The 26,801-nt window shown below is 36.7% G+C and overlaps 1 protein-coding gene across 5 annotated transcripts in view; it reads right to left on the bottom strand.

Annotated features, from left to right (window-relative positions):
* LOC102697182 (protein diaphanous homolog 3) overlaps positions 1-24,156 on the bottom strand; it is a 461,123-nt gene extending 436,967 nt beyond the window's left edge. For 3 of the 5 annotated variants that reach the window (XM_069178992.1, XM_069178995.1, XM_069178996.1), the window contains exon 1: positions 23,536-24,156. In XM_069178992.1, the coding sequence (XP_069035093.1) occupies positions 23,536-23,688 (153 nt within the window). In that variant the 5' untranslated portion in view covers positions 23,689-24,156. The remainder of the gene's footprint in view (positions 1-23,535) is intronic. The other 2 variants (XM_069178994.1, XM_069178993.1) reach the window with 2 other exon arrangements.
* Positions 24,157-26,801: the final 2,645 nt, after the last annotated feature.

Below are 26,801 nucleotides of genomic sequence, written 5' to 3'. Positions count from 1 at the left end.
ATGATTAAAACATGCATTAGGTTGCTTAGTACAGGTATTTAAATCAAAATGCTATTAAATGCCATAAAACTCAATTTGAAACTTTGACTTCTTGTTTTTTGCATTGCATGCAAAAGTACTTTCCAAAGGCACCCTAAACAGGGAAGATGTAGAGGGCACTGAGAACACAAATATACAACTATGCATTCTGTAACAGTCTAACTAGACACAAGACCAATTAAAACACAAAATGCATGACATTTTCCAAATAATCACTCTTTAGATATAAATACAAGAAAAAAGAAGGCTTTCATGTTTAAAAAAAAGATCACAGAACCAAAGGTAATAGACTTCAAACACACAAACATTAAAATCCATTTTCTTGCTTTTGCTATTTTCTAGTGCAAACTCTAATCATAGCTTGAAAAACACTGCTGTTATAAAAGCAGGCAGCTGGGATCACATTCAGAAAAATAATGGTGGTATATTTCAGGAGCTTTATTTGACAGTTTTAAAGCACCACCTATTGGACAGAATTCACAATTCCCTTTGCTGAAATAAGGCTTAGGACAGTAACTATCAGGCATTTGTCAGCTGTTAAAAAAAATACTGAAAAGGTCATAGCTACTCCAAAACAGCCTTTTCTTGTCAGCAACCATCAGCCCCCAGAGTTTAAAAAAGCCTTGGTAATCACAGGCTGCCTAATGTGAAGAGAGCACAGCTACAGTTTAAAATCTTTTAATTTCATTTTGTACTTTTTATGCCCAAGTTATTTTTTTTACAACAGAATACTAAGGTATTATACAGCAAGAAATAATGTATACATGCCTATAACAGCGCAGATGTTAACTTTTTCTTTTAGAATTTGTTTTCTCCAAACATAGTGAATGAAAAAATGATTGTCTCAAGCTCGCACAAAACCCTCACCACCTCCAGTGGTACTCTCTTCGGTTTCCTACCAAAAGACCCTTTCCTATAGGGTCAAACAACTACAAGGGTATCCCCACGCAACATGGCTGTGACTTGACCAGCATGAGCACTCAGGCAGCAGAAAACAGGCTAGACATAAGATTTATGTTCTTATATTCACTCAAACCCATCACATTACTGGCACCATAGGTCCAATTGGTGTTATGTCCCAGATAAATAATGTCAGACCAGGATCCAGTGTTGCCAGAAGAGAGAGGCTGATGTGTGGAGGCTCTTTACACAACTTTAAGACCCATACTAGTCCACCTAATCTGTTTCTGCTCTGCTTAAGAGACCCTGGATAAATATTTGACACTTTCACATAAAATCATTACTAGGGTTTGGGGTACTGTATGTACGAACAAAACCAAATGCAGAACTCTTTGCAATATTTTAAAATACTACAACACGTAGTGTAATTCAGGTAGACATGGTATATAAAAAAAACAAATTAGTATAAAAATCAACTTTCTTCAAAACCTCTGTAAAATAAGAAGCATGTATTTAATAAAAATCACATAAGAAATGTATATAAAGCACAGTGGTAAAAAATGCTTAAATATTTGGATCTGATATGCACTGAACATAATTATCACACAACAGTTCTGTTATGGCAATCAAATGCTTGCTGAAATCCATGACCCAGGAATCAGGTCAGGAGAAAACCTGTGCTGAATATTATATGAACATATGATTAATTTCTCTCATTAGAATTAATTGATTACTTGGTTGTGTATATAAGAGAAATCTGTTAAAAAGTATGTACTTATGTCTATGTGTCTGTATTTTGCAACACTCAAGTTTCAGGTTTTCTATCACTGAATGGATAAGGTGGGCCCAGGCAATGATGGATCTAACAACATCCTTCAGTATGTCTGGGTCTGCATTACAACCCTCTGCTTTTCATCTTTATATGAACCTTGGCTGTCCCTTGGTTTTTAACAAATTAGACCACAGAACATAGACAAAACTCTTCTGAGATTTATACATAAGACACATCAGTATACTGGTTACTCTTGCAAATTTTTGAAGAGGCCAGACCCTGACTGGCACCTACTGACCTATTTGTTGTTCAACTATGTTTGGACAGTAGTACACTGATGTTCTAGATGTTGCCACATTAATATGTAGTTCCTTTACTGTTAGTGTCTTTATAATTGTTTCCCAACAATCTTATTTTCCAATTATTTTTGCTTTGTCTCCCAGATCCTGCCAGTGTTTTTTATCTTTATGTATGGACATGCTTGTACTTCTAAAGTTTCTAAGTTATTTCCCAATATTCTAAAGTATTGAGCTTTTGAACTAATTAAACAAAGAAAAATCTATTAATCTTAATGTCTATACTGAATACCAATGTAGAACTTTGTACTCAATATAAAAGTTAATACAACTCATTCAGATTCAAGCTGCTTTCTGCATGTTCTCTTTCAATCTGACTAAGAACTACAAAACATACAGAAGGGACCAATTAAGTTAACTGGTATAATAAGCAGCAGATTTTGAAACTGCAGAAATAACATTATAAAATCTCTATGCACCTTTATCAATAAACACTTGAATCTTAAATGCAAATATACTGTAAGTAAATTCTACAGTTACCTTTAAGAACTGCTCATTTAAACCATGAATCTACGATTTACATTTGCTTTCTGGTGCACGTGCTGAAAACCAGTTGGCATGGTGAGGACTGCCTGTAGTACTACACAAAGCCTTTATAGTTTAGAATTGTAACTCAGGTTAACCAACCTTTAGTGTCTTAATGAGAAATCCTAGATATGATATTCAGACAAACATATCTAGTCTAGAATTTCTAGATACCTACACAGGATGGTGTAATCACACTGTCCAATTCAAACAGAAAAGAAGACAATTTTATCCCAGGAGTTTCAATTATATAAAAAAAAACTCTTAATATTTTTACTCTTATGAAGACAAGGAAGCCTGCAATACACTTAAATGGGTGTGATTTGCTCATTTCAAGCTAGGTTCCTTCATTTACTTTTGTTGAAACAATATCTCTTTTCAGTTCTACTGCAACACTGCCAATATAATCACTAAGGTAAAATTTAACACTAAATTCAGAGCTTAGAGCCATCATTTCCCAAAAGACAACAAATACATAGTATACCTGAAGGCAGGTGGTATTTAAATAACCGAGAAAGAATATGCATTTTAAACAAAATCACCCCTAATAAAAACTCTATTGTCATTGAATTTGAAACATAAATGTTAGTTTTAAAATGATTATTAAGTATTAAAAATAATGAAGTAGGACCTGCAAACACTATGGGCGGAGCCGTGGCACTGTGGCTAAGGAGCTGTGCCTGCGCCTGGAAGGTTGCCAGTTCAAATCCCACAGCTGGCAGAGGAATCCTACTCCTATGAGAAAGGCTCTGACCCCAAGCTTCTCTCTTCCCGTCTGTGTGCCTGTGTGTCTCATGGAGAGCAAGCTGGGGTATGCGAAAAGAAATTCCTAATACAAGAAATTCTATATGGCTAATATATCTAATCTCTATAATAATAATAATTGCTTACACTTATATAGCGCTTTTCTGGACACTGCACTCAAAGCGCTTTACAGGTAATGGGGACTCCCCTCCACCATCACCAATGTGCAGCATCCACCTGGATGATGGGACGGCAGCCATAGTGCGCCAGAACGCTATCAGTGGGGAGGAGAGCAGAGTGATGAGGCCAATTCAGAGATGGGGATTATTAGGAGGCCATATTACCATGATTGGTAAGGGCCAATGGGAAATTTGGCCAGGACGCCAGGGTTACACCCCTACTCTTTTCGAGAAACGCCCTGGGATTTTTTTTTAATGACCACAGAGAGTTAGGACCTCGGTTTTACATCTCATCCGAAGGACGGCGCCTGTTTACAGTATAGTGTCCCCATCACTATACTGGGGCATTAGGACCCACATGGACCACAGGGTGAGCGCCCCCTGCTGGCCCCACTAACACCTCTTCCAGCAGTTTTTCCCAGGAGGTCTCCCATACAGGTACTGACCAGGCTCACACCTGCTTAGCTTCAGTGGGCTACCAGTTGTGAGTTGCAGGGTGATATGGCTGCTGTAGTGGAGCTTAAAGACATGTATCATTCTGAAATAGCCCACACAAATATTTGTCTGTCTGCATTTAAAATCATTCATACTTATATAGTGTATATACAGTATACAGTTTAAAGACAAAATAGTTTGAGATTGGCATATGGGTCAAAAGTTGACTGAACATCTAAAAATTAATCAAAAACACCTCTTCCAGCAGTTTTTCCCAGGAGGTCTCCCATACAGGTACTGACCAGGCTCACACCTGCTTAGCTTCAGTGGGCTGCCAGTTGTGAGTTGCAGGGTGATATGGCTGCTGTAGTGGAGCTTAAAGACATCGCAAAGGAAGAAATTGCTCAAGACTGCCAATGGAATGCTGTATCATTCTGAAATGGCCCACACAAATATTTGTCTGTCTCCATTTAAAATCATTCATACCTATATAGTGTATATACAGTATACAGTTTAAAGACAAAATAGTTTGAGATTGGCATATGGGTCAAAAGTTGACTGAACATCTAAAAATTCATCAAACAGAATGAATTCCACCAAAGTGAGCTGCAAAAATTGTTTTAGTCATGATACAAGAATTAACAATAAAAATATGAATGTTCATTTAATTCTGCAGTGTAAATACTTTACTTAGAGTAAAATTAAATAAGTTTCACCCATGTGTCTTTTCTTTTATGGGAGGAAGAATACCACCTGCATCATTATTGACATTATGATTTTCCTCTGATACCTCCTATGCAAATCCTGACCAGTACAATGTTATCTTCAGAGATCTGACTAGATAAGGTTTAAGTATGCCATGTTGAAAGATAAGATGCTACACAAGCAGATTACAGAGTAATCCTTGCTTTAGCGTGAAACTCATTTATTCTAACTGGTAGAAAGTTCAAAATCAATACAGGTTTTTTTATCCAGTTATTTGAAATACCGGAGGTGTCTGTACCTAAAGGCATTTTTTGGCATTCCGGGATTAAGAAATTGACCTAAAAGTTCTTATACTGTGACTAAAATAGAAGCCTAGACAGGTATCTTATAGTCTCAGGTGCAATAGTGTTAAATGCGATGTTCTGACATGAAAGATGGCAGTAGCTTCCATATCAATTCAGAAAGTTCAAAAGAAGCAAACTTAACAGAAATCAATGGTTTCCTACCCACTTCTCCTCAGAGAACACCTTTATGTGTCATTATATAAACATTAGTCTTTGAAATAAAAGAGAGCAGTTTTCATTATTTTTCCCAAACATAACACCCACCGAGCACAGGAAATTCCTGACAGCATAAAATTGCTCTAATCATCTTTCATTCACCTCCTCTCATTTGCTTCATGTAATAAAGTGGCGTTAGAGAAGAAAATCGGGGAATTTGAAACGTTAATATTTAACATGTCAGCTCAAAAGAGTTGTCAGTTTATTGAACTAAGACATACATGGACAAAAGTATCTGAAAAATGGCGGTATTGCCTTCAACAAACTACACAATGTTTTTAGTTGTGCTATATGACTTAATAAATTTAAATTTAGCCAATAGCCTGTTAGCACCTTATTAAACAGGCAAGAAACTTTTAACTCCTTCAGTAAAACATACAATTCTGCACTGACAACGCATTGTAGTTTCTCAATATCAAGCTGAATTTATTAAACATTTAATGCTTTCCACTGCATAACAAGGAACATGATTGGAAAGATACTATATATGTGGGTTTTTTTTTCTACAGTCAATGCTTAATATCAGTCATCATCAGCCTACAACCTAAACAAACACTTTTAAACATGTCATTGGTTTCAAACAACTAGTTTCCATTAATATATTTATACAAATGCAATGAATACAGCTGTCTTGGACTATAAAAGGATCATGAATCTCATGTAACTTCTTATTCCAAAAACATCTCAGGTTCTTGATTCCATTTCAATTCATGCTTAACTTAAGTGTATACTCCTGCATGGACAAATTAACAAGAAATGGCTGTTACAATCTAGGTTAAGGCATCATAAGTTTCTCCAGGAATTTAACTGTTTATTAAAAAATCCTCGGCATAAGAACATTACAAAGAAACAATCAACAATATGTATGTGGTTTTCTACAAGTAGCTGCTACATTACATTTATCCAGGGTATATTTAGGGTATTAGGCAAAGACATTATGCTATCCATTTTGAGATCAGTACTCCATGTATAGTCCGATCTAGTCTAGATATGCTGCTAGGATAATGGGACCACCATGTTACCCAAACATGGCTGACATGAGCTTAAGTTGGACAGAAAGTTCTCTAAATGCTTTATAGCAGCAAGCAGGTATGGTCAAAATCTTCCTCCTTCTGGTTCCCAGGTCATTATTTTTAAGCTAAGTTGATTATGTTGAGGGTGCTTTCAAGTGGTTCAAGTATTGAAGGTCCTGACATGTATTGTAGGTTCAGCCTCATGGTGCAGACATCAACGTTTCAAGCCTGGGCCATCCTAACAGACTAGGATTCCTCAGGTAACATCGCACCCCTGTCTTTTCAGGTATTTTCTTTTTGGAGAATTGTATTGCGTTGGTATGCCATTTTACTGAAGAGCAAGACTTGGCAGCATTGTAAACAAGCTATATTTCTCTTTTTTGATGATTTGTCATTAAAGATAAAACGTAATTGATCATTTGACAATAAAAAAGGCTCTAACAATGGTATGTCTACAGGTCCTCATACTACTCCAGTGGTACAACAGGTACAGCAGAATTATAAACAACTCCAATTTGGCAATTCCAAACTGGGTGGGTATAAAACAGAAAATAGTGAATGCCAAATAAACTTTCACATAAAGGAGCCTGCAACAGATAATGCAAAAAATACATCAACAGAAAGTTTAAGCAGAAGAGTTTACATTAATCAGTGCAGTTTTCACCAGATCACCAGGGGATAGACAGAATGTCAGAAATAGTTACAGCGCAAACTTGTGGTTTCTTGAAGCTCCTCCAAAGGTGGTGTAGGACATGAGAGGTTGCTTCCAGAAGATAAGTCAACATGAGGGGCCTTGTGACCCTTACAGCTGGGCATTGCACAAGAAAACAAATCCTTATCATAGTGTTAAAAAGCATACTAAGCACTGGCTCACAATGGAAAAAGCTGTCATAGAACTAAGGGAATTTAAACTTACAGTAGCACAGGGAGTGGTGGAGAATCAATTTTCTACATCCAAATCCCATCCTAAGGGTGGGAATAGTTGCAAAATACTGAAATATTGAGAGAGACTATCCTTCATTCTGATCAAAAAATGTAGTGAGCTTACTTCTGAAGAATCAGCCAAGGTAAGGCTCAGATACATTCTGACTGTGAATGTGGATGTCTCACTACTTGTGGGGTTAAAGCCATTATCATCAACTTGACAGGATTGTTTTATCTTGCATTGACACTTTTCCCATGATCATCTGCCCATTAAATGCAGATGCTTTGTTGAATTAAAGCCAGTGTTCTGAGGGATTTACTTACATGCACCGACTTATTTTACGCTGAGGAATTCCTTCTTTTATATCAAAGTAATTCTATACACTACTCTAATGTTAAAAACATACATCAATTGCTGTGTCTCTCTTGATGAGACACTAAGAACAAAAACCTACAAACAACTAATGCAAAGCATTTCTACCACAGTAATACTCAGTAATTTAAAATAATGAGAAGACAATGCAATAGTTCTTGTACACACCACAATGCTTTCTAGAAATGCCTGATTACCATAATGCTTTTCATCTAAGTTGCCTTCTGTTGCCATTGATGCAGACAAATGACAATATCATAGTCATGCTATAAAGCCTTTTTGTTATGATCTCTAAATAATAAAGACAAAACTCCAGCTTAAACAATAAAGAATGCATATCAATCTTTTGCTACCATGAAATACATGTCACCATGTACACTGGGAGTTGGACTTTACACACCTCCAACTCATGTCTTTAGAGGTTCACGGTTTATCTCATGGCTAGAATTCGGCACTCTCACCACCTCAGTTTGGATTCAGTACCCATTCAGTGAAGCCTAAGGTCTGTGCTGATAGCTAACAAAGGACATCAGAGTAAACACTAAGAGAGTAAGCCACTTTTTTCCCCAATAAGGGTTGTGAGAGTATCGAGCATAGAGTAGAATCATGTTACTAAAGTGGATACCATGGGATCCTTAAAAGAAACAGATGGGTTCTTTATAAGTTACTAGTCAGAAGAATCTATCTATAGCAAGCTTTAGACTTAGACTTAATTAATAGACATTTTAAAAACCCTCTGTCTCAAGCAATACAACCAGTTAAGGCACTCAGAGTACAATTTGACCCAGCTAGTCAAAACTGTCATTTCAAACCTGCCTTAATGGTGCTCGTTCTATCTTGAAGCCCATTAAACTATCATAATCCACTAAAAACCTTGATTGGCTACATTTTCCCCATGACAGGTGGCTAGACCTTGGGTGTAGTAAAATACAGTGCTGTATGAGGAGCTGCTGTATGGCATCTCAGAAACTGCAATCAAAGCCAGGCAAATAATGAGCCTCACAAGCCATAATACGTTATGAGCCGACTATGACCAGCAGTTCCCAACTCATAGTACATAATTTCCCAAGCATTTAACCAGCGACCCCTGTGGCTCTGGTACGTGCTTGGTTGTAGGTTTGTCAATGAGAATGATTTCACTCCTCCACAGCTTAAGCTAAGTCTCCCCATAAAGCACTGTGTACATTAAACTATATAAAATCCTAAATGCTTAATCAGTCCACATTTCTGAGGAAACTATAAGGGTATAAAAAATGGAAATCTCCAAACTGTACAAAGATTTAGTCCATCTTTCAACATACCAACAGCACAAAGGCATTGTTTTCTTTTTTATTTTGTCCAGCCAGCTTGACATTCAACAGGTTAAATCACCTCATCGCTTGTACCCTCTGAACTCTCTTACTAATGAGGTGATTTAGCATGTATGCTATCAAAGTCACTTCAGCAGCACAGTCAGTCATGAAGGATCAATTAACCAAAGTGACTCAAATATCCCAAATCAGTATAATCTGTTCTTCTAAATGCATACATACAAAAACAGTTATTGATTTCTTTGGGTTACCCCTGTGGTTCTCAAACTGTGGTATGCGTACCTGCAGTGGTACACGGAGTGCCACCAGGTGGTACGCCAAATTACCCTGGAACTGTGTCGTGTGCGCTGAAAAATCGGGACGGGTTTTCATATTTTGTATTTTAGTACGTGTCGAATACGCAGCCGACGTACTACGATACAGTGCGCGCTAATACTTCAGTGGACGCAAGAGATACTCTGTAATTCTATACCACTCTGTATGAATGCGTGCTATGGACGCAAATGACCAATTGTATTTTAAAAAAAGCTATTGTATCTCCTGCAAATAGGGAGGTAGGAGAATGTGCGTGATTTTGGAACAATACCAATGTCGTAAGTACAGGAATGCATAGAAATACGTACTACAAATGCTGGTAATCTTGTGAGCACAGGAAAGCGTGATAGATAACAGAAAAATATTTAAGAACTGTTCTTGGTTAATTTGAGGAAAATACACTGAGCGTCTCTGTGTTTCGCTCCCATGTGCATGAAACAAAAAATTAAAATAAATACGGAAATAAAAACGGAAATGCAGAAAAATGCAAGCTTGTTGATTGCTAAAGCAGGTAAGCCACACTATTTTTGAAGAACCTTATTTACCGTTGGGAAAAGAGCCAACACGTATTATGTGTGGAGAAAAAGCTGCTAAACAGCTCGACCTGCTGCCCACCGGAAGACACAGTCACTCATAGAATTATTGAAATGAAGGATTATATCAAAAGTATGCTGATAGAGCGTGTTAAGATAAGCAGATGTTTTTCACTGCAATTAGATGATTCTGTAGTCGATTTGGCCAACTTGCTCGTTTACGTTAGATTCGAGTTTGAGGGCATGTCCCATGAGGACTTTCTGTTCTGTAAACCGCTACCAACAGGAACTACAGGAGAGCACATATTTCAGTTTCTGAATTAATTTATGGAAGAGAATGGCATCGACTGGATAAAATGTGTTGGAGTTTGTACAGACGGTGCTAGAGCGATGACAAGCCGACACAGCTGTGTAAATGCATGAATTAGAGAGGTTGCTGCAGAAATGAATGGACGCATTGCAAAATCCACCGCAAGACTTTTGCAGTCAAGAAAATGCCTGACAATTTAAATCTGTTAGACTCTGTTGTGAATTGTATCAAGGCTCGAAAAATTAATTCACATCTGCTTTGCTCGACTAAACAGGCTCACCCCTCTCACTGAAATGGTGATTTTTTATTTTTTTTATTTGTTGCTGTTACTGTTTTTTTCTGTAAAACACTTTGCAAAGCCACCTTTATAGTGTTATTATTATTATAATATTTATTATATCTATGTGTGAGTGTGAGTGCACGCCCGCTCATGTTGGTCATTGAGAATTTCTGGGGTTCCTATGAGATGATGACTTGTAGGTGGTACTTGGATGCTTTGGTTGGACTAGGGGTAGTACTTGGTCCAAAAAGTTTGAGAACCACTGGGTTACCCTATTTTTATGTAATAAGCAATGAGAGGGTTAAGAAAAATTAAATATATGAGGTCAAAGATGTGCTTATCCAGTAAACATCTTCACAGTTCAGGCCGTCTGTTAACACCTGGCTATCAGTTGAATTATGAGACTTCCCAGTTGGGACTTGAAATTCTCAGTGGGCTCAAATCTGGCTTATCCGATCAGCAAGTGGGTAGGGTGGTTCCTTGAACTACCGTGCAGTGAAAATCCATCACTGAACAGGAGCCTGAAAGATATCTGTGGAATCTTCCCAATTGACCTTTCAAGCATAATTAAAAAGGGATATGGGGAACTCCAAGTAAGAAAGAAAAGAACACTAATTGCACTAAAATAAATAAAAAGTTATTTCAGTCTTGCGACAGTAAAAAAAAAATAGTGGAGGATGAGCAGATGTCTCAGAGAAGATAATGACAAAGAGGAAATAGAGGGGGGAAACATTCATTTCACTCAGGTGTTTTCCAAGAAATTCACATCTTGCATCAGGCTAAGCCAAAACAAAGCTCGTACTTAAATGAAAATAACAGAGAATAGGTAGTAATTAATGGATATGTAATTAAGATCACTGTTCTTCCTAATTTAGATCCAAAGTGTGTCTTAGGTAATAACCCAGTGAAATCTGCACCCACCATACCAAAATGGGAGCACTAGCACAGACTGTAGAAGATTGTAATGAGCTCTCAGAGCTGTCCATGATGGTCTGTAGCTACACTACAGACACTAGAGAGAAAGTACAGGCACTCACACAAGGTTTTAAGAAAAAAATCCAATGCAGCTGGTTTTCATTAAATTTTCTATACGTAGGTAAGGAACAAAGGAGAAGGAATTGAGTCTTGTGATGAAATCATACCCAGTCTAGACCCATGGCAAGACTTTAGGATAAGTTAGTTCTAGAGTCAGCACCAATTTAAGTCACTGGTAAAGCTCAGTGCTTACTCAAACCCACTGACTCAGGATAAGACAAGAAGTATATACCATTAAAGTACCAGTTAGCTCACTCTCCCAAAAGAGTTCCACTGAGCTCATGGATGGATGGTGCAACTATAGCTACCGGATCAGGCTAAAAGAACCATATAAAGTTTTAGAAAACAAATGGGGGGAAAAAGTGGAGGCTAGTAGGTTATGGATCTCATTACGGTGAGACATCGATTTTATTACACAAAGCCTGGTTCTCAAGACTCCATGTAGCTTGTCTGGTTCTCCTTAGCCATTCTACCTGTTAAGGGGGTACCAACACAAGATGCATGGAAATTCAAACACTGTACAAACACCTAGAATATGTCATTTACTGTGGACAATAGAAACACATACATGCCGGTAATAGAAATAAAACTAGAGATACAAATTGTAAAACGGTTTTGAAGAATCAATAGAAGGGTTCACAGAATGTTAAAATATACAATTACATTATCGATTATGACAAAATTGTGATCAATTATGATAAAATTCACAGTACCTCATTTAGAGGTACTGTGAGTTTTACACAATCCAAAAAACATTTTACACAATCCAAAAAAAAGATAGTGGCACCATGTTAACCTTTAACAGAAAGAGGTAAACAGATTCAAAAGCAATCCTCAAAAGCACTGACAAAGTCAACCAAAATAATTTATTTCACAAATAACCAGGTAATGTAAATATAAAGTACAGTACATGGAAGTACATTTACAACAATCTGATAAAAGTAGGCACTTTTGATACACAAAGAGACGTGGGAGTCTGTAAAACACTACTTAGCCATGTTATTGAAGCTGAACACCCCAATGTCTTTCACAGAAATGTCTGGATGAAACCCTCAGATCATTTTTTTCCAAAACCCAAATAAGTTAGACGGGCCACACAGATTTCTTATATAGGTCTTCATTTATTCTAAATTGAAGCATTTTAGTTTTTCATGGTTTAAACCACATTAAATACATTCAGAAAAATACCATACTAGAGAGAACAGAGAATGCTGCCCTTTTAAATAAATACTGTTGAAGATGCATACATGGACTCCTTTACAATCACCTTGTAGTGCAAATGATTTTTCCTTTCAAAAAAGAATCATTGAGTAAAATAGCTACACCTGCACGTTTTTTGCTTCAATATTCTGGATTTTAACAAAACACAGGCATAGCATTTTAAACACACCATACATACTTTTGACCACAAAACATTTTTGCCCCTCTTCGAACAGATACTTAAGACATCCATTCATTTAGTGGTATTATTTCCAATGGCACAGATAGAATGTCTTAATATTTTGAGGGAGGTTTATCATAACTTGTCAATTGGACAAAAACACAGCCAGGTGTGTCCAGGCTGGCTTGGCTAGTGTGTCAGCAGGTTTTCATCCCAACCCAGCTCTTAATAACCTTAATCAGCTTGTTATTGGCTTAACTGGACCAATTAAACCACTTCTCCCAGCTTTTCAAGCCCTGCTCCATTAAAGAGGCCTAGAAAATATGAATACACACCGGCCCTCCAGGACCAGGATTGGGCAGATTCTTATTTGAAAAAATTAAATGTTTTCAGGAATGATTCATCTAATTATAGCTCAGCAATGCAAACCATAAAAAAAGAACTTGCATACCATTTAGATCTATCCAGGCAAATTAAATTACACATGAATAAATAAAAGGTATTACGATATTATGATAGCACTGCAAAATACAAGAATTAACTTGGTCTAGAAGTAACACACCAGAGGGCAACTAGACAATATCCTAAAAGGTCCAAGAAAATGCCATGCTTGAACAGATTAAGGAAACTAACTTTTTAGCCTGGAACAGACAAGATTATGTGGGGACATGACCCTGCCATTCAAATTCTTGAAAATCTGGGGGCTACAAAAACAACGGTACCGGGATCCATCTCAACATTGAAGAGCATTCAAAGCAAAAAAAAAAAACAGGACAGAGTTACTTTGCACAATCATGAAAATCTGGAACAAAGCCACTAGTCATATTGCAGAAACTGACTAGTATTAAAAGGCTAAAATAAAAATCATGACATTTTTGCATTACTTAGCTTTTAGGATTCAAACAAGCAAGACATGACTTGCAGCTTTGTACCAATTTATAATATTATCCATTTTTATTTATTTTATTACCAATTTACAAGATTATGTATTATCTTCTATTATTGGAAACGGCATGTTTAAAAAATTACATATATATATATATGTGACCTAGTACAGTATCAATGGTTTGGACACAGTCTCTCTTTAAAGCATATTTCAGATCAGAAGCAAATCACATCGAAGACTGAGGCAATTTCTTCATGTCAAAAAGCAACATGACAATTTAAACATTTCAGATTTAAAACTACCCTGTTGGTTTCAACTACAGATCAATATAATCATCCATCCATTTTCTAACTCCTTTATTCATGCCAGGGTCGCAGGAGAGCCACAGTCTGTTCTAGCAAGCAACGGGTGCAAGGCAGGATACACCTAAGACAGGGCTCACAGACATAAAACATACAAACTCACACCAGAGACAAGCTTACCAGAAGCCAATTAGATAAGATAAGATCACTTTATTAGCCATATACAATTTGTTGCATATACAATTTGTCTTTTCGCATACCCCAGCTTGCTCTCCTTGAGGCACACAGGCATACAGACGGGGAGAGAGAAGCTTGGGGTCAGAGCACAGGGTTAGCCATTTATACAGCGCCCCTAGAGCAGCTGGGGTTAAGGGCCTTGCTCAGGAGCCCAACAGAGTAGGATTCCTCTGCCGGCCGCGGGATTTGAACTGGCAACTTTCCAGCCACAGGCGCAAATCCTTAGCCACAGTGCCACCGCTCCACCCCCAATTTATGACTTTGGACTGTGTGAAGAAACCAGAGTACCCAGCAAAAACCCAAGCAAACACGGAAAGGACATACAAACACCTCAGAGAAAGCACCGCAAGTCCAGAATTGAACCCAGGATCCCAGGGCTGCAAGGCAGCAATGCTAACCATGCCACCCCTTCAACCCTAATTATTTAAAATTAAAACAATACTAGAACATTTTTTTGGGATAGATCTGAAGAGAAAAGACTATAATATGAACACTGCTAAGGGTAAAGATAGCGTCAGCTTCGTTTTCAGGATTGTCACAATCAGAGTGTAAAACCTTCTTGGAGCAGCATAATCAAGTACAAAAAGGCAGCATAATCATGTAATAAAATATAAAAAATTAGATACAGTAGACAAGAATTATTTCAATATATTTGACTCCCTCTCCTTCGTCAACAGTTACTCGTTTACGTCTGGCACAAATCCAAGATAAATTAGAAGTCTTAATCCCTCTAATTGCATTACAGGGGTCATAAGATTCATGGGGGGAAGGGCAGGTTTCTATTGCAATTAATACTATCTGAAGAAACTTGTAAAGGGTACAATATCAAAAACTTGAAATTCTGAAAAGCAAAAAACAATTCTCCTGGCATTTGCTTTTCAATACAATTACTCTCTCATCACCTTATTTCCAAAAAAACAACTTAGAAATCAAGAGGAAACGATACAATTTACATTTTCATTTTTTGAAAACTTAGATGTATGACAAAGTACAAATACACATTAAGTACAGTGCAATGAACAATTATTTTTCAAGAAAATGATTTAAGCTTTTTAAGATTTTAATAATGAGGTTTATAACTTAATAATGAATTGTTTTTTTTCTCTCTCCATCTAGGGAAGATTCTTTTATGGTAAAATATCTTACATGCTAATGTTCTATAAACATGAGCAATCCAATCTTTTGTTTGTCCTGATTACCACAATGTTAATGACCAAAACATACAATAAACAAAAGACAAATATTAATAAATTGCCTTTACAGGGGGAAAGGTTTTTTTTTTTACATAATAAGGTGCTGATATAACACACCACCCTCCAGAAAGATGAGGCGGGCAAAGGGGACTCGCATTCCTCCGATCGGGAAGGAACCGGGGGGGAGAGAATCAAGGACAGGACAAGGCATACATCTCTGGGGGCAGTTCACTGGGGGGCACTCTCTCAGGGGAATCAGTTCCACAGACTTGACTAAGCGTGCATTGTCTGTCAGGGCAAACTAGAGAGGCATATCATGGACCGGGCCAAGTAGTGTGCTCACGGAGGTTCGGGTCTGGTGCAGGTCAGGACAAGGGGCAGATAGGCTAAAGCAGTGTCCAGGCGCAGGGCAGGAGTGTAGACAGTGCGCAGGTCATTGGGGTAGTCACCCGAAGATGCGCCAGAAACAGGGTTGAACAGGGGGTGCGCTGTCAGGATGATATTCTCCCGAGGCCGAGCTGAACAAGCGCACGCTGGGGGCATGCCTTGGACCAAGACTGAGCAGTGTGCCCACTGGAGGCCCGAACGGGTCCAGAATCCCTAGAGAGCTTTGATGGAAAGCACCAGGGACTGAGGCTGTACTATAATCCAGGAGAAAGGCAGTATTAGTCACCCTGTCCAGCAAGGCCACACATCACCAGGGCTGTCAAATGAAATGTTTGTCAGGAGCCAGAATACGTGGACCACGCCCTCATCAGGGGAGTCTCCTTCAGAGACCAAGTGCATGCTGTCAGAGAAGACTATAGAAGGCACGCCCTGGACCGGGCTAGGTAGTGTGTCCACTAAATATCGGAGCCAGTGCAGAGTGCCCAGTTGTACTGCCACACTGGCAGAGTGGATTAATACTGGAAAGCAGAGCAACAGACGGGGCATGTCAGGAAACAGGAAAGTCGGACAGAGTAGTCAGCTGGGAAGCACCAGGGGGTAGATTGGGAGCAGAGTAATGTTGGATCGCAGAGGAAAAACAGAACAGGGTTTAAATACCCCAGAGCCCCTGCTGCTGTGTGACTTCACACTACAGCCAGGGTCTCTGCATATTCTGCTTCCTCAGCAATCAGTGAAGGGCAGAGGTGTGGCCCACGGCCACTACAGCTGCACATACCCCCAGGGCTTCAAAGTGTAACAAGTTCATTCTTCTTTCTCATTAATATGATGGTTAAACCTTCACAAAATGTACAGTACATGTTATACTACTTATCCATCTCCTAATGAATAACTTGACAGGCCAGGTTTCAGTTTGTATTAAACACATACTCTGTCTGAATTAAAAGGAGTTTAGGAAACAATATGAGGAATAAAACTTTTTATAATTTCAATCATTTCCAACGTACCCAAAAAATAGCAAATTAAACAATTTTCAGAGATTATTCAATTCTGCCTGCAAATCTAATTAACACCACATTCAGACAGACTTTTACTAGACAAAGCAAATAACACCTAATACATTTTTAAAATAATTAATAAATGTTAACTCTAAGATGAGCGACAGGTAGTATGTTTCAATCTCGCTTAATTAAATTCAAATAAGAAAAAGATAATTAAAAATAGAGATAAAAAGGCAAACATCATCAAACAAAGGGTCTAAATAAACTACCATAAGTGCACTTTATACATCCCTGAGCTTAGGAAGTACTAGAGTACTATCTTCCCACATAATTGTGCACTTAAAACCAAGAACTTATCATGAAAATCATTTTCAAGCTTTCCGTGGACTGATATATATATATAAAGAAAAATCTAAAAACTTTCCTATTATATCAAACTCCAAGAAGACAACAAAAAGCTTTTTAGTTTGTTTGATAAACTCAAATCCTAAAATCCCTACCAGCTATTCTGAAGGAGCTAGTGCTCCAGCTCACCTGATTTTAAAGCCATAGCCTTGAAAACAGATGGCGAGTTCCAATCTTAGAATCCCAGTGTTGTAGTAGTAGGTACTCCAGTTCCATTTTCACTCTTTCACTTGAATCTTTAGTCTTTAGAGGAAAAAGTAGTAAAGTGGTTTACAGAACCACTAAAGAAAATACTATAAAGAGAAAAAATGTTTTCTATTGTATGACGTACAATACATGAAGCGTGAGCACAACACTTCGGAAGAAAGGATTTTAGTCTAGGTCTAGATTTTATAAACTACGGGCATTACATTTTGTTTTCCCATGGAGTCTCTACAGACATCCAGACAAAAGACATAAGACTAAAAGACCCCAATGGCCTTCGATTTTAAATACTAGAGATGCAGACATAGAGACTCCCAATCTACTTGCTGTTTTCTTAACTTCTGCAATCTTTGATCTTATAAACATCAGGCCCTAAGTCCCTAGTTTCTTACTTACAATATTTTTTCCAAAGGCTAATTTATCTGCATAAAAGCAATTACACTGGTTACCCAAAGCTATCTTGAAGCATAACTAAAGTACACATCTGCTCTGAAACAACATGAAAGATCGTGTCTAAAGCTGTTGATTTCTGTGCAGCTTGAGGAAATGTACCATGGAAACAAAAAATAAATTACCCATAGGCCTTTACACACACTTATACGTTTCGGGTAAACTAACATGTTTTCTACAGTATGTTTAATAACAAAAAAAATCCAAAGCGCTCATGCATAAAAGAATGACAATGATTTGCAGAACGATTTTTTGCATACTGAATAAAGTGTTGAGGATTAAATATTGTCTCAAACTAATTTTGAAAAATGTAAATTGTTAGGACTACTGTATTTACAATAAATATTTTAAACCACAAATTGAGATAAAAATATATATCTGCAATTAATCACTGAAATGCAAAAGCTACTGAAAATAGCCATAGTCAAATCAGTTTGAAGTGTGTGAACATGGATTCAGTACACAAAACAGAATTAAAAGAAAATTCAGAAATTCACTTCATTTTCATAAAGTTCAGAGCCTGGGCCTCCTCAGGGAGTATGCAAATGGAAAGAAATGAAGAGGAGGAGCGAGAGAACAGGGGAAAAACTGAGGGAGACAGAAGAAAGAAAGACTGAAGGTAAGGACAATAAAGTATATAGTTTAGATAGAGGACACCTGAGGCAGATGGAGAGGAGAAAGTATGAAGGAGGAGGAGAAAAACTGAGAAGGACATACAGTGCCCTCCAGAAGTATTTGCACCCTTGGCAAAGATGAGCAAAAAAGGCTATGAAAAAATGTCTTTGTTGTTTATCAGCTTGATCTTACACTGAAAATGAGAGAAATCTAACCTTTCAGTGAGGTACAATTATTCAAAGAAAAAAATCCTTTTTACAATTTTGTAAAAAAACATGCATCACAATTAATGGCACCCCTAGAACTTCCTATGAACACAATCATTGACATATATTCCCATTCATATCTTACCTTTTTTAAGCACACCTGAGTCTTTAGGAACTTTTCAGTGGTCATCCATGACTTCCTGTTTTACTGGGTTATAAATATGAGGTGATACACAGGCCAAACACCCTTAGTCATCCAAGCCAAGTCAAGCTGATAAACAACAAAGACATTTTTTCATAGCCTTTTTTGCTCATCTTTACCAAGGGTGCCAATAATTCTGGAGGGCACTGTAGTTTTATGTTCTTGTTCATTTAATAAAGAGGAGGATGTCTCTGAAAGACAGATCGGAGACAAGGTAGGAATGTACTTACAATAAACAGCTCAGGTTGTGTATTAATAATTTCAATACACTCATTGCATTTATCCAATATTAGACCTCCCCTCATTCACAGAGACTTCAAGGTACAAAATCATTGAGAATATCAAGGTTTTACTGTATGGGCCCAAGATTGAAAAGATAATCTTTTCAAACAGAAACGACAAATACCAATAGGTTAATTCGAGCAAGAATGACACGTCGTGGTGCAGCCACTTGCCTAATGTAAATAACACCTCCCTTACACATTGTACAAAAAAAGATCAAGGACTTTTGATTATCAAAAGTGGTGGTCAACAAATGTTTACCTTCTTCCAAAAATACAAAGACTCTCCAAGAGCTGATGTGTGAAATGTAGACAAAAATTGGGGTAAAGGTGAAGTTACCTTGCAATACTTTATTATCATACTTCAGACAATCAGCTGCTTTATAAATTCTCTACTTCTTACAGAATTGTGAATGCATTTCTAAGTTTGATGTAAACCGTGTGAGTGGCTTATTTATAGCTTAACTCAACGCACCTAGTATAAATCTCTCCAGGACCCCAGACAGAATATTCACAATATGTTAAGGGGGTATATCAAGTACAGACCCACTTCCGCACTTCAGACCTTCAGCAAAAGGTCTAGTCCACATTCACATTTTAAACTTCACCTCTGAAAGAATGACTTCTGTTAGTCTATACCAATGTCATCTGTCCAAATTATGAATTTAATTAAAACTACGCTCCATTTCACACCACCATCCCATCACAAAGACAGAGAGAAGTCATAAATCTGCCAGATTCATTACTATATTACAAGACATATAAATCAGAAAATGAAAAGCAAAAATCTGACCCACAGTTCAAAGCTGGGGGGTGGGGGATTACTCAAATATGGCACAATCTACTGATACGGCCAATTCCACTACTTTCTGTGGAAGGATGTCACAGAAGGAAAAAAATTACAACATGATGGACTGCCTTCACTTAAAAACATCAATTTGCTTCATATGTGTTATTGACTGTTTTATTAAATCAAGGATGAATAATACCCATCACCCAAACTAAATAAAAAATCATATTCGAGCTGAAAATTCTAAACACTGCTTTCAATCACATATTTTCACTTAGTTCTTTACTTTCTACCTTTCTACACATCTAAATATTAAAATCTAAAATAATTCTAATAGCAAAAGTGTTTTACAGATTATGGCTAAGAAACATTGTTACATTTTTAAAAACTAAACATGGAAAAGCAGCATAAATTACCCATTTACAACATAACAGATTCAAATTACTACTTTGAGAAGCAGTTATAATGAAATACAAACTAACAACTGCTGGAGTTTAGATTGAGCTTTTTTTATTTTTATGTAAAAGGAAAACTTATCAAGTTAGAAGACTGAGTAGTTTTTGAGAATGACTGTTTTACCCTAGGAATTATTTAAATTCACTATGACAACAATAACCATTTGTATCAAAGTCAAAGTCATGACAACTGAGCCAAAAGTAAGCAACAAAGTACTTCATCTATTGCAGAAAATAAAATAGAGGAAGTTTACAGCTATGCAAGATTAATCATCTTTATATAGTTACATGCTTAAGAAGTGTACAAAAAAAAGCATCATTTTCCTCTTAGTTTCAGGGTGCATAACATCAACCACTTTAATCTTTCTGAAGAATAGATGGAGCTCAAAAACAACCATAACAATCTTGGCATGTTGTTTACTCCAACATAAAAGAGGTCTTAATTTTGGGGGGTTACTGTAATGTATTTAACAGTAAAACAAAACGTTTAATTCTCTCAGACAATATATTTCTCCCTTTGGTTAGAAAATTACTAAAAATTACCAGTACTACGCAAATAGCAAAGACATGTCAGTATTGCTATAACTTATCTGTACTTGACATTTTATATAATTCTGAAAGAACTGTTCAAAACTAAATATGACTATTGCTAATAACTTCACACAAAGTCACATTTTCAAGCATCTAACATAGCTGGAGTATTTTTGGGTTTCATAGAATTAAAGAATTAAAGTTCTTTGGAACAACACCGTTCTGCAGTTTGTCCATAACTACACAAGGTGACCTAAGGCTGGATTAGCCCAACCTGTTCCTGGAGAGCCACAGGTCACCTTTAAATTAAAAAAAACTCAACACTTTGAAACATTCAGTTTTGCCCACTGATTCAAGTGATTTTTTTTCCCCATTAAGTAGTTTAAAGAAAAACATCTTATGCTGATATTTTAAAAATATTTTATCACTTTTCCCTAGTTAACCAGTAAATAAAAACATACCTTTTGTATTTAATGTTCTTCTGTATTCAGGAAATATAAACTTTAAAAGATTAAGATCACAAAGACAGCTCCCACTGGCATTAGGTAAAAGCACTGATATCAGATTTCATTAACAGATACTACAAAAAACTTACATTCAGCACGCTATTTCCTTTTTATTACCACCCATGACAGTTACATGTCAAAATTCTTACAAAATCTTTAACTCTGCTGCAGGCACGGTACAGCATTCCTCCAAAGAACCTAGATCTGTTTGCCTTTGCCAGAGGCAAAGAGATCTGGGTACTTTATATCATATATAAAAAAAACATTACATTTTTTCAAGTAGTTGTTTATACCAAGTCTGATTAAAAACATCAGCACAAAATCCTGAGCGAACATCCTAGTAGCTTAGCAAGGACTCAGACTAGGTAGAGCAATCATCTTCGTAGATCTGCTTGGAGCTCAACAAAGTGAAGCTCAGACACATTACAACCAGCCAGGTCATCACGGAAATGTTGCAGGATTAAACTCCACTAATCTGCCTCCCCCTGCTAATTTTACATTTTGAATGAGCTAAGAGTCTAAGAGAAATGAGCAGTACAACCAGCAAAGCCTTCAACAGAGAATTAAAAAAAATAAGCCATTTCTCTACTGGAACAAAATTTACAGTACATTTCATGGAACACACCAGTAAAAGATTTTTATTACATATCCTACAAATAACATAATTCACCATATCATTTCTGAGCATCTTTTCGATACTGCTATCCAGTTATAAACGTGATTTCTTCACATTTTATAATTATAAAGTTTTAAATAAATAACTACAAAACATCTATTTGGAAAAGGAAAACGTTTACATCCTTATAAAAAAAAGGCCACTTTTCACTCCACGGCATTCTTTTAAAATATTAACCAATCAAAAAAAGTATTGCACCAAAATAAATATTTAACATGCCAAAATATTCCGTTGCAATGAAACACTGACTGGCCCCCTCATGTGCTCAGTAAATTTCATTAAGACCGTTACTAATTATGGGGATTTTGAAAAAAAACAGCAGTTACTCAGGTCTTTTTCAAAAGCAAAGAGCCCAGTTTATTTCAGTTAATCAGAAAAGGGCGGCTGTGCTCAAGAGTTGCTCCCTGTGAGGATTCAACTATTTAATGAGTCATATAGGCAACTTTGTACAGTACATACTTAGTCTGATTCCACCCACTTTGACTGTTACAGAGCTACAACCTTGTGTTAGCTTTGCAATTTCATAAAGGTTGTCAAAAATAAACTCTGTAGGAGTTTATTCTTATCTCAACAAGAGAACTGTAAAAAGGCATAAGCAAGTTTTAGCTGTTTTGTCTGGCTGTTGTTTAGCTGTTTTTTATGTATTTGTGTTTTTTTTCTTAAGTCTTAACTAAATAATAAACTCTCTCTGAACAACATATATTGGTATATAGATATTATTTTCAGGAATGTAAGCAAGCATATGTGTTAAAGTCTTGCTTGCTCATTATAGCACTGAACGTATTTCAAATTCAATGCGTTTTAAAGCTAGAACTAAATAGCATTCAGCTCTGGTGCGCCACATCAGGCACCTGAGATTCTTGTATGCCTGTATATACAGGCTACTGTGTTCTTTCTATTTTAAATCAATTACACGAAGCCCTGACAATTAGAAGCCACTTCCTTCAGCTGTGTAAACGTTAAGCAAAGTAAAACGCTGTCACAGTGTATCAAATCAAAATGTGTGAACGCATTAGTGTTGCATTTTTAAAAAGTGTGTATGGTGTGTAATTAACTCGAGACTTTCTAAAACAGCGGTCTTTTAGGAGCAGGTACGTATACGAACGCTATTTCTTCTAACTTGTTTCAATGGAATGAGGGTCTGAAATGTTTTTATTCCAGCACAAGAAATGTACGACATTTAGGCCTGGGACTGGCGTTGGAAAATTGTTAATATAAATATTTAATCTGAAGTATTAATAATTATAATACTGATAATATTAATCATATTTTCCCTGATTAATTATCACTATACCACTCTTAAACAGCAAACACCTAAAGTGAAAACCCAAGAAAAAAAAACAAACCTTGAATGCGTTAATAGAAACTGGCCTCGGCACCTCAAAACTATTACAGAACAACGCAGAAAAGAAAGCTACAATGATTCGTCGGTTTTTGCCAACAGCAATTTCTTTCACTTTAGTATCTATCTTTTGTTCTACAATAACAAGGAACGTCCCTAAATAAAGAAGCCCATACTTACGAATTTAGGCTTTCTCTGCCCTTCGTCATGCTGTCCTGAAGACCCTCCTTGGGAACTTGTACCGACTCCCCCGGAGAAAACTTTCTTTCGACTGAATTTGTTTTCCCTTCCATGGGCTGAAGGATCATAACGCTGGTGATGGTAATTATCCATAATATCCAACAAACCCCTCAGTGTTATAAGTTTTATTCCTAGCACATATTATTTCAAAGGGAATGTAACGTTGTTATATTTAGATATCCACAAGCAACCAAGTCGGCTCCCGGTATGCTCTACCAAAGGATTTCACAGAAATCTCTCAATCAACTAGTTGCTCTTCAGGAAAAACTAAAAGCAAACAGGTTTCCGGCTTTACTTCGTCGTCGTCTTCTTTTTTTCTCATCCAACATATAATGTTACACAACAAAATCCTTATAATTCACAAACAAGGAAACACAGATTTTCACAAAAGGCTAATCTACCTGCAGAGAATGAAATTGACTCTGACATTAATCTGAAAAATCCCGCGTCCTTACCAAACCCGCCAACGTGGGGATTGTGTCAGCGGTGATTGGGCAAAGATCCTTGTCATTTTAGAGTAGCGGGAATGTGATTCGCTAAAACAGGTGTAGCTCACACATGTCGTCACTATTTATCTTAGTTACGCATTTTTGTTTGAGCATTCAAGGCGGGAAGGGCGGAAGTTAGAAGTTTCACCTACGGCCGGCGTGCGTTTGAAAAACAGCGCATGCGCAAACACAAGGGTCTCAGCTCAAACTAATTACGGGTCACCTGACCAGCAAAGAAGATTTTCACAAGGAGCAAAATAGAAAGTAGACGTTTTCTGATAAGTTTAATTTAAGTCGCTTAATTGCTATATTTATATGTTTATATTCAAAAGTTTATCTGATACAGATTATTTCAAAATAATGTAATATTTCAGTAAGGTTACTATACATCCAGTTTTGTAGTTCTCGAATAGTATTAGATACTGATGCAAATACCAAATACCACCGTTGTCGAGTGTTCTCTCTTCTGAATGTTTAAACATGATAATCCTAGATATAAAAAAACTGGTAGAACAACCTCCCATTGCAAACCCCCACCCCGTTGACAGAGGCTCCACATCTTCAGAAATGTTCAAATGTGGTAGCCCGATAATTTGGTGAGACAAATTAGATTTTTAAGTCGCTTATGGAGTTCTTGTTATGTCCACGTTTGTAAATCAGGTTTATGGTCTGTTAAATGTTGGAATTGGACACATTTGGAAGGTAAAATTCGTAGTTTTATGAAGTTTGGTTTAATAAAAGCAAGTTACCCGGAACAAGACATTTGATGCTTATTAGGGCAGTACTACTTTTTACCTCTAAAAGACATCGGAGCGACCGTAAAAGTGTGGAATTTGTTTAAAGCTGTACTTGAACACAGAATACATTAATTCCAATACTCATTTTAAATACTAAAGGCTAGAAAGCAGTGTTTCAATTGGTTTGAAAAATTAAGAAAAATATAAGGAGAAAGACAGCACTTTTTAGTTTTCTAAAAATAGGATTCAGTTAAACAAAATATATTGAATTATAAGCACGTATAAAAATGATATTAGTTCAAGAGTGAGACAGAAAATAATACAGCAACAGAGGCTTTTACAACAGAAAAAGAACAGTAAAGGATGAAGTAATATAAATTCAGAATAATAACTAGATCTTTTAAGACGGTGAAAAGTAAATGGCTTATTTCCTAAATTAATGTTTCATTCAGGTGTTCACCAAGTAAAAATTAACAGACTGCCTCAGGCTTTGGAAGGACTGAGTTCCATGTTAAATTGTATAAGCTCTGGAGAGTCACCTACTAGAACAGCTACTAGAGGCACTTACTATAAACAAATCCCCAGTGCCTGAAGATATTTTGCCAATTTTAATTAAGGAAAAAATAGATAAATTGAATTCTTCAAATTGTAACTCAAGAAAAATAAACAGTAATACAAATTGTGTATATATATAAAGAATATATATAAAAAAGTCAATTAGTCTGACCCCTTTTTCATGTAAGGTTATGAAAATGGGTGTGATGGTGGTGTAGTGGTTAGCATTGCTGTCTCACAGCGCTGGGGGCCTGGGTTAATTCCAGACCTGGGGTACTATTTAAGTGGAGTTTGAATGTTCTCCTGTGTTTGCATGGGTTTCCTTTGGGTGCTGTTTTTTCCAACAGTTATAAAACATACTGGAATGTTTTTAGAAATTAAATTGATTAAATGTAATTAAATCTCATTAAATTTAGAGGATCATTTTTATGGAAATAGAATCCAGTGGGATAGTCAGCATGGTTTTCAAAAAGGTAGGCCATGCTTAAGTAACTTGAGAGTACTGCTAGCCACACAGAGAACATGTAATATGGTATATTCAAATTTTTAAAAGGCTCTTGATTAAAATCTTAATAAAATATGTAATATTAAATTGCAGGTAGCAATCATTCAGGGTAATGCTGTACTTGAATTAATAATGGTTGATGGACAAGAAACATGCTACAGACAAAGGGTAAGTGCTCAGTTTGGGGTGATGTAATTAAGGGACTATGTCAAGGATCCTGGATCATTGACCTTACTTTCACTGCTCTTCCTAATTTATTTGAGTAATTCTGGTATAATTAGCATTAGCGCACTAATCATATTCACTTCTTATACTAGGAGCATTGGTGAACACCTTTGAAGCAAAAGCAGTAAAAGAAATTCAAATAAATCTAGGCCATATTAAGACACTAGCAAACACTTAGCTTATGCAACACTTAATGACATTTAATTTAGATAAGTGTAGGGTTTTGCACCCAAGCAGAAAAATATAAAATACAAATATACTGTAGCATTGTAATCACCAATTTTGAAGAGTCTACTTATGGAAATGACTTAGGAGTTTACAGTGTTTGTGGAGACTCATCATTTTCAATCATATAAAAGTGCAAAATGTTAATCAAAGGATGTGACGTTAAAATTGTATAATGCAAGAGTAGAATGCTATATATAACTTCCTTCACCAAGATACAGGAATCAGTTCAGAGAAGTGCAATAAGATACAGTATGTTCTGGGGCTCAAAGAAATATCCAACTCTGCCAGGCAAATGTAATGTAACCTTTTTAGTCTTCAGCAGACAACACTACTTGTCTTCAAGCTGATTCAAGTAATCAAAATCCTCAAAGGCACCGGCAAAGTCAACCAACGAACTTCTTCAGAATCAACAGTGAAATGTGAACCAGAGAACACAAGTGGACAGGACATGTTGATTTAGCACAAAGG

Source organism: Lepisosteus oculatus, chromosome 15, assembly GCF_040954835.1.
Source record: "Lepisosteus oculatus isolate fLepOcu1 chromosome 15, fLepOcu1.hap2, whole genome shotgun sequence".
In the NCBI taxonomy this organism is placed as follows: Eukaryota; Metazoa; Chordata; class Actinopteri; order Semionotiformes; family Lepisosteidae; genus Lepisosteus; species Lepisosteus oculatus.
Note: the sequence above shows the minus strand (reverse complement) of the source record. Positions and strands in the feature narration are given on the sequence as shown.